Here is a 12120-nt window from a genome sequence, read left to right as displayed (position 1 = left end):
TCTGGCACTGACAGCTGAAGCTCACCTATTTAACCGATCTTTCAGCACATCACATAGCACATCTTCGGGAAACCATAGTATAATTGCCAAAATTCTCTCAATTTGAGATTCAAAGTGGGCCAAAGTCATCCTTTCAGCAACCAGAAGAAGTCTGTTTAATCACTACAAGTCCTGCTCTACTGACAATTAAGCTGCAGTTGCTTATAGCAAGCTTACACAGATCTGTTTTCCACACACCAACCAGCAGATTTAGTTTCCAAAGAGATCTGTCATTCCAAAACATTAAATCAATTTGGCCTTTTAACAAAAACTGTTTTATGAATACAAATAAAGTAAAATACTCCACCTTGCTATAGGTAAGCACAGTTTCTGGCTCCGGTGTTAATGCAAGTCAGAACTGCAACACCTCTGGTTTCTTAAAGACAAGACCAAACCAAAACGATTTCTCACCACATTATATGCATCTGTTGTTTATGCACAAATAGCATCTCTTTTTAGAAAATGAGAAAAGACTCTGCCCATCATTGCCTCAATATGAGAAATAAACTCTTGATTTCAGGCAATGGTAGTTTTTAATTATTCCCAAGAACTTACATGGAAAGAAGGGGATGGGGAAAAGCATCATCACCCTACCACCTAGCAATATAGGCTTCACTCTATTACAATAACTGTCTTTTATTTCTTACCTGTGGAAATTTTAACAAATAGAAAATTTACATGACTCCTGGATTCCTTTATCCACTTTGCTATCAGGCCTTACTTTCAATCTGACCGTGTTCCAGTGAGATACAGTGGGCTTCACGAGATCGCAGTGATAGGTGTTGAGTAACAAGACATGCATCAAAATCCATTATTTGGATTGGAGAGAGCCTTTTCAAACTAAAATCAATCTACCAGAATAACTCTCATTGTGTAATTGCTTTTAGTATTCCTCGGAGAACTTTGTAACTCATTAATTGTTGGCTTTCTTTGGGAGGAAAGCAGGGTCCACGTTCTGTCACGTATGCGTAAGGAAATCTAAGCACCCACAGTCCATCTGAGGGAAGGGTTATTTCCTGCTTCTCAGGGTAAAACACAGGACAAGGTGGTGGCCCTGGTTGAACCTGAAAACAAAAGGAAATATGATAATCAGCCATCATTACAATTAAAACCCCTGAAACTTAAATGCAAGCTGAACCCAAGGAAGTCTCTGAAGCATCGCCTACAACCACTTACCCACTTCAGCACACTCCAGGAAACCACTGTGCTGTTGTCATGAGACATCCATAAATCTCCAGTTTTATCACAGTGAAGATGCTGAATTTAAATCACAACCAATGCCCAATTTCAAACACAGGCCATGCACCCCATGGCAGTAGTACATGCTGTGGTAACAGCAGATAGCCTCAAGCTGTTACCTCCTTCTAAACCAATGTCAATGTTCAAGGGTTTGCACAACATTTAGTATGCCTCTTGTATTATAAGTGTTAAAAGATTCAGAAAGCCTTATGGATGTGAGGAACTGATATGGGAACCCACAACACAAAGTGTAATGGATTTTCTCAATAAAAACACACCCTTAGGAGTCCAAACTGTGACACAGATATAAGCTGGGAACAAAGAGCAAAACAATTATCAGCACAAACTGAACCTTCAATTCTTGCCTCAGTTTCAAACAAGGTGATAAACTGCAAACCTCACTGGAATTTTGCCATTGATGCCATGTTTCAGTCAGTGTTCTCCCTTTAATTTCTAAACCAGAGCAGGTTTGTACTTGAGTAATTGAAGGTGTCCCATAAAAGAAGCCAACTCCACCATTTCGTGATTCAGCATTAAGGATCTTGTGGCACTTCTCAACCAGCTCGAATGTTTGTGCTGACTTGCTATCCAGTGGCACTACTATGTGGCAAACACCAATTGTCTTGCCACAGCCTACAAAACACTAAGCACTTACGTGCACACATTTCACATAGGAGTAACTGAATGAAATATTTTACCACCTTAAACGTAAGAAAGTGTAAGTAGAGAGTTTTTCTCTTTTTTTATACACATTTGAAACTAGGAAGTCTTCATGAAAACACCCAACACCTTTTCACCTCCTAAATTCAAATAGTAACTAATAACTAATGCCTGCAATGAAAGATTCACAGCTTTGCTTTTCCCTATGACATTTAAAATGAGAAATTCATTCTTACAGTCATTACTTGTTACCTTTGTAAAAAGAAGCAATTATTGCAGGATTGCAGAATTAATTCATCCTTAACAAAATATTTTTTAAAACTTAATTTACATGAAGTATAAAGCTGGCATAAGCCAGTCCTGAAGTGCAGGAAAAAACCATGCCCAACCCTGTTTATAAATCAGATACTTTCACAGCTACTGTTTTAGGGAACTCGATGGAAGTTGGTCAGTTGGAAAGAGTTCCTTGTGGCACCCCTCTGACACCCTCTGCCTACCACCCTTTTGCCTTCTGGTCCTGCAGTTAACGTTGCAACAACCAAACCTGTTACCTGATTCTCTCTTCCATCTCTTACCTGAGGTGTTAACGTGATCTGCAGTGGAGCATCGGGAACCACCACAAAGAGTCTCATGAACTGGGCATAATGCGGCTTCAGTCCTCGTCCCTGAGTCGATGACAGGATGTACAGCGGCATGTCGGAATTAAGGGCTTTGATGGCGGATTCCTTTGGCCCCCCTCCCATCACTTTCATGACCTTATCGGGCCCTGAACACATGAACCTCCTACCACGAGCATCTTCATACTCAAATCCTACAAAAGCTCGAGCTATGTCATCTCTCCGTCTCCCTCTTCCCATCACAACTGCGCTTCTTTTTCCAGGAACTGCCTTGTTAGGTGCAGGCCAGGAATTGGTATCCAGGTCTCCTTCATCTTCGGTTCTCGTCCTGATGACAATGTCCCAAGGCATTAAATAGTTTGTTCCAGGGATAAAGCCTTGTTGATCTAAACCTGTGTGGAAGTTATAAGCCTTAGCAGGCCCCAGCTTAACCAGTGACCAACTGGAGAACTTGGGCAAAAGGCCTTTGGGGCAATTAGAATGGAGCATGCCAGGGAGGTACTCGACAGTGGATGCCTGGCGATCTACCAGGCTTGGCCTTTTCTCACTTTTGGAGTCCCCACTCTGCCCATGACTTTCTGTGTTGTCCCCTCCACCCTGGGCATCAGGTGGGTAAGTGCCCAAACTGCCTGTTGACTGACCCAGGCTGAGGGCTAAGCTCAGGCCTGTGCTTTCCCCCTGAGTCTGAGGTTCTTTCTCTTTAAGTTTCTCAATCTCGCCTTCTGGAGGGGCAGGAGATGATTCATCTCGAGCAGGTGCTGGATCAGGTGTGCTTGGCTGAAATACAGGAAAGTTGATGTGCTCCAGTTTTCCACAGCATTTTTCTTCCAGCAGCTACAAGAAAGAAAACACATTAAACTCTCGCATCTTCTGTCTCGGAGATGAGGGAGTTCAGAACCGTAACATTCAGCAGCTACAATTAAGAATCAAGAGGTTTGTGCTAGCTAAGAACCAAAGAGGCGATGGGAATACAGCTCATAGACATGATGGATTTAAAACTCACACAAACTGGCACACTTGGAAGTGCAAATGGATGCTCCTGGTGTACACTGGAACCGCCTGCTCTGGTCAGCCCATCAGGCAAACAATTTGTGCCCCCAGAAATGTCTCCCCCAAACAGCATTTACAAGTTGATAAGGTAAAAGGAAACTTACTTGTATTCACTTTGGAATACAGACTTCATTGATGAAGCAAAAGCACTGCTTAAAGCTAGAAAGACCTAATAGTTACCTGGTAAAAGTCATAATTAGCTGCTTTGATATCGAAGGGGTCATCCCGAGGAGCTTGTTTCCTTCCACAGTTACATGCACCAGTGGAACGAGCCCGGCTGTTGTGGTACAGAACTGGAGGATTTCTGTCTGCTTCTGGCTTTTCCCCTAAAAGGAAAAAAAATAAAAATCAATCAGACCCTAGATAAATTACTCACCATTTCTAGAGACTGTTTGAATTCCTTCCATCCACTGCTTCCTCCTCGCTACATACACATGCAAAACTACTTGCCAGCAATGCCAGTTTGTCAAGCAACTCCCTCCCCTTCCTGCTTTTAATACAAAGCTCCAGTACAGGTTATGCCACTAAACTGAATCTTCTTTGGTTTTACCTCTTCCTAAAAGGCGTAAGTAATATGACATAATCTTCTGCCTGCAGTAACTGTCTCAGTTTCTATTCCTAGACTGACATCAATCAAGCTATTCAAAGGAGTGAGGGGAGTGTTTTTACTTCACAGAGATCTTTTGTTCTCTTAGGCATCTCTTGGTAGGACAACCCTGGTGTAGCACCTCATTAGCAAGACATAATCAAAGTTACTACCAAAACACAGGTTAGTACTAACAGTGGACTTGCTCCCAAATGTTACTCAACAGAAAGGAAACCCGCCCAACAGCTCTGCTGTAATTAATCCCACTGGACAAAGATGAATCTTTAAAGCTGCCAAGCTTTCACCTTCCACACAGGTGCAAGAGCTGGTGTTTCCAGCCTAAGGCAAGACATTTTTAAAGCAGCTACAAAACTAAACCATGAGACCCGATTACAAGTGAGCTGCTTTACCTGCTTTTGGGAGTAGATGAAATTTATGCACACAGTGCTGGTCAGTCAGGCTTCGCTCTTCGCAAAGCTGATGCCCGTTGCTCCAGAACTTGTAACAGTCCTCGTTAAGCTGCATGGCGTACTTATGGAAGGCCGGGCCGCGGGCGTGCTGACTGTACACACGCAGTGCCTGTGCCAACTGGTTCTTATGGACCGTCATGGTGTAATTGTGGGGCAGGTTGGATTGATAGGCACTGTGAGCCATGGGGAGAGCTTTCTGGCAACGGTTTTCAGAGAACTTGGTGTCTATATCTAAATAGCCTTCCAAGACTTTGATGCTGCTCATGATTTTTGAGCTCAGTTCCCCAGTGAGAGAGGTAGGGTCGTCATCTTTGCCTTCAATGGTCACTTCATACAGTTTTAAGGCTGCAGCAGCCCACTTCTGGTAGGTTGGGAGCTCGAAGTGAGAGGGCTGTGGGTTCCTCCCCACACTGTCATCGAAGCCCTTCTTGCTAAGCACCAGCTCCACATGCTGCCACAAGAACTCCTTGAGGGTGCAGTCCACAAGCTGTCCAGAGGAGCTGGAGCTGCTGCTGCTCTCTGCATGGAATGACAGCTGCTGCCTGCCATGACGCATCATCTGATACCTTCTAGATCCGGACAGTGTGGGAGCCAGCAGCGAATCAGTCTCTCTCATGGTGCAGTTGCTCCTGAGTTGGTCAAGAAGCATGGCCACTGGATCATTCCCATCCTGGGCTCCACCAGCCACAATGTACACAAAAGCCTGGTTAGCAGGCACAGTGAACAGACAGTTGATGCTCTGGTTAGTTAGCACCCTGCTCTTGCGGAAGATGCGGTAGATCTGATCCTCCAGAGCATGCTGCAACCTCCTTTTGGGGGAGTGCTTCTTGGGGGGAGGCTTTTCCAGGTGACTGCAGGGATCCTGTCCCCTGCCTGGGGGAGGATCCACTTTCAGAGCCCCGTTGAGCTGGAAAAGGAAGAGGAGGCGCGGAGGGCATGGCCTGCAGTTGAGCTTCCACTCCTTGCCAACTGGGCAGTCTTTGATGGCAGCCTTCAGGGAGGGCAGGACCTTCTGCCGCAGCCCATCCAGCGCCCTGAAGACACGGTCGTAGGTGATGTCAAAGGAGCAGGTGGGGTGCACCAGCAGTAGGATATGGCAGACTGAGAAGAGGTAGAGGAGGCTCAGGCAGTGCAGCTTCTCCTGGTGCTTCCAGAACTCGTGGGCCTCGGCGTGTGTCAGCGGAGATGGGCCACCGGAAGGGTGTCCGGGCCCGTTTTGCCTGTTCTCGGCTGCTTCCAGGTCCCTGCAGGCCCGCAGGAGCTGCGGCGTGTCACAGATGGAGGTGAGCACCAGGTACAGCACCCGGTTCTCCTGGCTGTAGTAGGCCTGCAGCTGGTTGTAGTCCTTTGTCGAGGGATCGCACTCCTGCTCTGGGGCATCGTCCACCAGCTCGGGGTCGTCCTCAAAGAGAGGGAAGACCTGCCGGTCGCACACGGTACTCACCAGGGCCGCCTTCTCCGAGCACAGCTGCAGCGCCGTTTTCCCGAAGATGCCCACCACGCACACCTCCTCATCGCCGGCTGCCGCCGCGCCGCTCCCCTCGGCGGCTGCCGTGGCGGAAAGCAGCAGCTCCCGCAGGCTCATGGGCCCCACGGCCCCCCCCATGGCTCCCGCCGGCATTCCGAGCGGCCCGGCCGACAGCGGCATGGCCGGACCCGGCCCCGCTCCGCCGCTCCCGCCCGGAAGCGGCAGCGCTCCTGCCGCGCGCATGCGCAGCCCCGCCCGGAGATGACGGGTCACGGCGCTCAGTGCTGCCGCCTCGGGTGGGGACGTGATCGCGACCGCCGCTTCGAGCGGGGCCGGTGCCCTCCGGGAACGGGGTGAGGGAGCGGCGGCTGCGATCGACGCGGCGCGGCAAGCCAGGAGCACCGGGCCAGCGCGGCGGCGGAAAGCTCCCGTCTCGGAACAGCTCCGCGATTCCCCCAGGGAGCACGGCCCGGGCTGGAGGGCAGCGCCCTGGGAAGCAGCAGGGCTCGCTCCGGGAACAGGCACCTTGCCTGTTCCCCGTCCCGGCAGCGGGGGAACCCCAGGCCGAGCCCCAGGAGCGTGGCAGCAGCCGCCCATACAACGTGCCGTGGCTTCGGGCGCCTGGGGAAAGGGCAGCCTTCCACGTCAATAACGTTACAGCACTAAACCACCGGTTTTCTTTAAAAATGTGTAATTACCATCGATACTGAGTTTGTTAAAAATCTGTAAAACCAATACTGAGTTGCAGCACACACACATAACGTATTGACACCAGTGCTGGGACCACACAGTCCCACTTCAGCAGCGACCACGTAGCAAGAGGCTGGGGAAGTGTCTTTATCTCTGCTAAGAAAGAGGATACAACCCGACTGCCACACATCAGAGCTGCACTGCCTCTCAGCAGCAGAAATCTGCTGGAGAGTTTTTCCTCATGCACTGGATTTTCCTATAAATACATAATGCCTGAGGCAGAGGGAAAGGGGATTCAAGCGGCTTTCCTGATCACAAGTGTAAACCACATCGTTCTGTAAACCTACTTTTGCTCATCAAAGCTGTTGGCAGCGTTTACCCGGGCTGGCGAGGGACTCTGCGGATGCGCCATCTGCCAAGGAAAGAAGAGGGTCAGACCTTGGAAGATGAACTCAGGATTGAGATAAAATACAGTGCAGTTTATAACTGACACAGCAAAGCCTTAAAATAAAAGATATTATTAACCCTCAGACTTTGTTCTGCAGAACTGTGAAGTTAAAGAGACTGCACTGAGGCAGTAGAACGGTCCTCAAATAGGCAGCTTCTCCTCTCATCAGTGTCAGATAACGTGCTGGAAGCCAGGCAACAACATCTGCACTCTGCAGTTTCCTCATTTAGGGGTATTTAGGGCTTTCAAATGAGAACTATGGAAAGGCTGCAACTTGTGTAATGCCAGTACCAATGGCACTGCACCGCAGGGGAAAGAAAAAGCCAGTGTGAACTTCTGTGGACTTCAAAGTTTGTCACTCCAAAAAGACAGACACCATGACTTGCCTGAAATTTGCGCCGTAGTGCCTGTGTCATTATTGGTGTCAGCCCAGACCCACATTCCAGGTTTTCTTTATTATTTAGTGGGGTGCCACCAGGGCTTCTGGAAAGATCAGAAAAAAGGGGAATTATGGGTAGATCTAAATTTATCTTCCCCTCACTACCCCCCCCGGAAACCCAAACGAGACTAGAAAGGAACTTACCTTTGTATATTGACTTTCTTCAGGTGTTTTCGGAGATCCAATTGATTTTTAGGCGGGGTACTAACAGAAGAATAAACCAATAAATTGTTAAAATATTCTCCACTGTAAATACAGTTCATCGCTGTTCAGAACAGAATCAAGTAATAGCAAAGAAAGGAAGAGAGTGTCTTACATTAAGGAGTTTGTTACATGAGTTGATGGCTTGGATTTAGGTCTCAGATTAACACTCTGTAGATCTGAGACTGTAATTAATGCCCTGCGCATCTTCACGGGTGGTTCTGCCTGAAAAGAAATGGTGCCACAAATCAACTTTAAAAGGCCTCATTAACCTTAACTATTTAATATTTATACTCTGAAAGACTTCTGTGGTTTATGGCTTTTATATTTCTTTGAATCATTAAGATTTTAATGTGCCTTGGATAAAAATAGATTTATTAATTAAAAAGCCCCAAACCTTCTGCAAACAAGATTTTGGCTACATACAGGAAAGCCGAACATCTCTTAATGACACACCAACATAAAGCTGCGTGCCTTTATTCTAAAATTAAACTGTCCTGCGTGCTGGCAGAGACTGAAGTTAGCCACTTATTTCTTCACTGCAAATGCCCATGTGCAGAATTAGGATAACTTACAGCTGATCATGGGGTTTTTTTGAAGAAAATAAATAATTTATTGGGGAAAAAAATGAGGGGCTCAGACAAGCATTGCAGGAAATACCCCAGAGTTCACCCCAATACATAATCATCTGTTGATCCATGTGACCTCTTGTTTACCTTGCCTGTTCCCAGGCTACTGTCTGTCTTCTTCAGCTTTACATTCAGGAGATCTTTGACAGTGATCTGCATGGGTCCCTCTTTTTTCAGCGATGGTGCCTGAAAACATCAGTGGTTGGAAGGGAAATTAGGATCAGCAAGTGATTGAGTGTTGACAAAGACGCATGTTCCCAATGAAACCAGGTCCAAAGAACCCAGCCATGAGTAACAGAGGAACCTTATTCCCTACCAGAGGTGCCTTAGAGCCAGTGCCCCGTTTGAAGATGAGAGGTGCTGGAGGCAGTTTTGGTGGGGGCAGTGGTGGTGGTGGTGGTGGTGGCGGCGGCGGCGGTGGAGGAGGCACAGATAGAGGCTGCAGCTGTATTGCAGAAGGCCCAGATGTTGACAATGGTGAGCCCATCTGCGTTTGTACAGGAGCATCCAGGACTGGTTTATTACACCTTTGGCAAAGAGAATTTTCTGAAGATGAGGCTGCAGTTCCATTCATCTGAAAACAATACAAATAAACAAGAAAACATTAAATCTGCTGGCAAAAGTAGATGAAACTTTAGAGAACAAAGGTTCTGGTTTCAGTTGACACAGAAAAATTTACAAAGCCTCTTAGGAGAGTCACCAGAAAACCACTTTCCTCTAGTTGTGAGGGAGATGCATTTTAGTAATGCCAAAAAGGTGAAACACTGCCCAACGAGACACTCCTGAGATTTTGGTTGCTCAGCACTGACCACAGTTCTTTAGGTGCTTACACAAGCAGATGTTACCTTGCCCCGCTGGGATTGAGACTGACCTGGAGTGTTCCTTTGAGTATGGAAAATTCAGTTTCCAACTTTTCCAGCTGTTCTCTGAACGCATTTAGCTCCCTTAGGTAGATTTGTGAGGGAAAAATGGTGTCTTTAACCATCTTAAAACTCTAAACATGAAAAGAAACCAGATAAGCGTTTTCACCAATTATGTTTCCAGAGTGATATGGATTGCTATTGCTAGGTCTTCTCATTGTAGTCAAGGGAAAAGCACAGCACAAAGATACAAAATGTCACCAAACAGTTCCTTGGCAGGAACCTAAGCAATGACTTCCTAAAAAACCCCAAACCTTTAACTTTATCTAGGAATTCTGAAGTACAATCCACATTTGACCTGAAAAATACACATCATAATTTCTGCTCTGAAAGAATGACTGCACCCTAAATCATCCTCCCAGTACTGAATAAAACCCCTACAATTTCACATATGCATTTAATGCCCACACTGGCCTCGACACTGTTCTTCTACTTGCTCCTTCAGCAGTAAACAAAATATACATTAGAATCCCAGAATCACTATGTTGGAAAAGACCTTTGAGATTATTGAGCACAACTGTACCTGCCCTCTACTAAACCATATTCCTGCGTATCTCATATATCCATCTTTTAAATAAATCCAGAGTCAGTGACCCAACCCCCTCCCTGGGCAGCCCGTTCCAGTGCCTGCTAGCCCTTTCAGGGAAGAATTTTTTCCTAATGTCTAATCTAAACCTGCCCTGGTGCAGCTTGAGCCCATTCCCCATCGTCCTGTCACTTGGGTGAAGAGATCGACACACATCTCTCTACATCTTCCTTTCAGATGACTGTAGAGCATGATAAGGTCTCCCCTCCGCATCCTCTTCTCCAGGCTAAACAACCACAGCTCCCTCAGCCACTCCTCATAAGGTTTGCTCTTCAGACCCTTCACCAGCGTGGCTGCCCTTCTCTGGACACACTCCAGAAACACTTTAAGTGATTCCACATAACCAATTTTAGAGCTAAATTCTCAATTCTGACTGTTTGTCCTGCTAAGAACAAACTCACACATTGGCACAAACAGAGAAGTAGAAAACATACCCGTGCAACCGTGTTCTGGCACCAACAATACAAAAGCGATGCAGTTGTCCTAAAAGGTGTTACCACATTTTTGACACTGGGTAAGGCTAACGACCAGAGGGAGGACAGATGGCTTGGGACAGATGATGTGTTTAGAGGATGATCACCTGCTGACCTGGGACAGAACATTTCACAATGAGGCCATGATTATATTTATCGTTTCAGCCTTTAAAAAGAGTAACTGTCACCAATCATCTGGAAATCACTAGTACTGCAGCAGGTAAAAACAGTGCAAACACCTTTGCTGTTCTCCGTGCTCATGAAGATACACTTTGGTATTGGGGGGAAAAAATTATATTTGCAATATATTTTTACTCACATTGCCTTTCCTGCATGTTAATGACAGAGTCCTACAAGACATACAAGATGGAATGATTCCACAGCATCCCTGCCAGGATGTAGATACATCTACATGATCTACACAATGTATCCAAACATGTGTTCCAAATGCTCCAAACACAACTCTGTAACCTCAGTTCCACACATTATTGGGACCAAACAACGAACCCAGAAGCTGAGTGAAAAGTCCAGACTGAGCCTCTTACCCCGGGTAAGAACACCCTGACCCCTGGGGGGTTGTGGCAACTCCTTTTTTCTTCAGTGGAAGCTTTGCCCTGGCTCTCTGTTTTCGTCGGCGTTTCTTATGCTTTGCCATTACTGTTAAAAGAAAAAAAAAAGTAAAAAAAAATGAAAAAAAGATATAGAAAATATCCCCGTTTACGCGGGGACAGAGCTGTTGCCAAACAAGTAGGGAAGAAGACTGGTTGCAACCAGGAGCCCAGCCAGCCGTCACTCACAGCTGTCCTGACAGGAGCCCTACACACGGCTGGCAAAAAACGCATCCTGTGTCCCCAGGGTGTATTTGCGCACGAGAGGGAGGATCGGGCAGCGTAAAGAGCCCCTTTTTATAGGGGTTTCTCCTCATTCTGGGGAGCACGCAGCAAGGCGACACGTAGAAATAGAGTGAGGAGGGTCTCGGCTTCTCCGGCCGCGAGTTACCCGAGGAGCCGCCCCTCATCCCCGTGCGGCGCCCACGGGGCCTCCCTGCTCCCCCGTGGGGCCGGCGCTGCTCTGAGGAGCGGCCGGGTCCTGAGGCGGACAAAGGGCGCGAAGGAGAGGGTGTCGCGAGCGACCGAGAACGCGGAGCTGCCCCGTCCCGCCACCCTCTCGCGCCCCCTCAGCAGCCACTCACCTCCCCACCCGGCGCCAAGGATTCAAACCGCTCCCCGCGACGCGCGCAGCCAATGGGAGCGCCGCTTTCTACCGTATCCCCTCCTCCTCTCCCCGTGGCCCGTACTAGGAGCGCGCTGATTGGCCGCTGGGCCGACGCGGGCCCGAGCTCGACGGCAGCGGCCAAAGGCCAAGCGGGGACCTCCTACTGTTCCGCCCCGTCCTGGGCCGCGCTGAGGAGATCCGCCCCTCTATTGGATAAAGGCTTTTCAGCCCTCCCCCGCCAATCAGCTGCGGAACCCCGCTCGGCTTGAAAAGGCCAATGGGGTTAAAAGGTGAGGGAGCAGCGACCCGACGGATGGAGCCAGAGAGGTGACCAGCGCTCCCCCACCAGAGACGGGCCCTTCCCGCCAATTGCGGTGCTGCGCTCCCTAC

The 12120-nt window shown here is 47.9% G+C and overlaps 2 protein-coding genes across 2 annotated transcripts; both read right to left on the bottom strand.

Annotated features, from left to right (window-relative positions):
* Nucleotides 1-249: 249 nt before the first annotated feature.
* Nucleotides 250-6267, bottom strand: SMG8 (SMG8 nonsense mediated mRNA decay factor; the record flags this gene model as incomplete). The annotated part of the gene is made up of 4 exons (XM_084273289.1): nucleotides 250-1103; nucleotides 2514-3389; nucleotides 3786-3931; nucleotides 4602-6267. The coding sequence occupies 4 exons, from the start codon at nucleotides 6265-6267 to the stop codon at nucleotides 906-908; spliced, it is 2886 nt and encodes a 961-aa protein (XP_084129415.1). The 3' UTR covers nucleotides 250-905.
* Nucleotides 6268-7162: 895 nt separating this feature from the next.
* On the bottom strand, nucleotides 7163-11170 carry PRR11 (proline rich 11; the record flags this gene model as incomplete). The annotated part of the gene is made up of 9 exons (XM_084273269.1): nucleotides 7163-7231; nucleotides 7654-7750; nucleotides 7851-7910; nucleotides 8023-8132; nucleotides 8624-8722; nucleotides 8853-9110; nucleotides 9408-9530; nucleotides 10477-10630; nucleotides 11061-11170. 9 exons carry the CDS (start codon nucleotides 11168-11170, stop codon nucleotides 7163-7165), a joined length of 1080 nt encoding a protein of 359 aa, XP_084129395.1.
* Between the last annotated feature and the right edge of the window lie 950 nt (nucleotides 11171-12120).

Source organism: Gallinula chloropus (genome assembly GCF_964237585.1).
Source record: "Gallinula chloropus genome assembly, chromosome: 19".
NCBI classification, from domain to species: domain Eukaryota; kingdom Metazoa; phylum Chordata; class Aves; order Gruiformes; family Rallidae; genus Gallinula; species Gallinula chloropus.
This window is presented reverse-complemented; position numbering and strand designations above follow the sequence as displayed.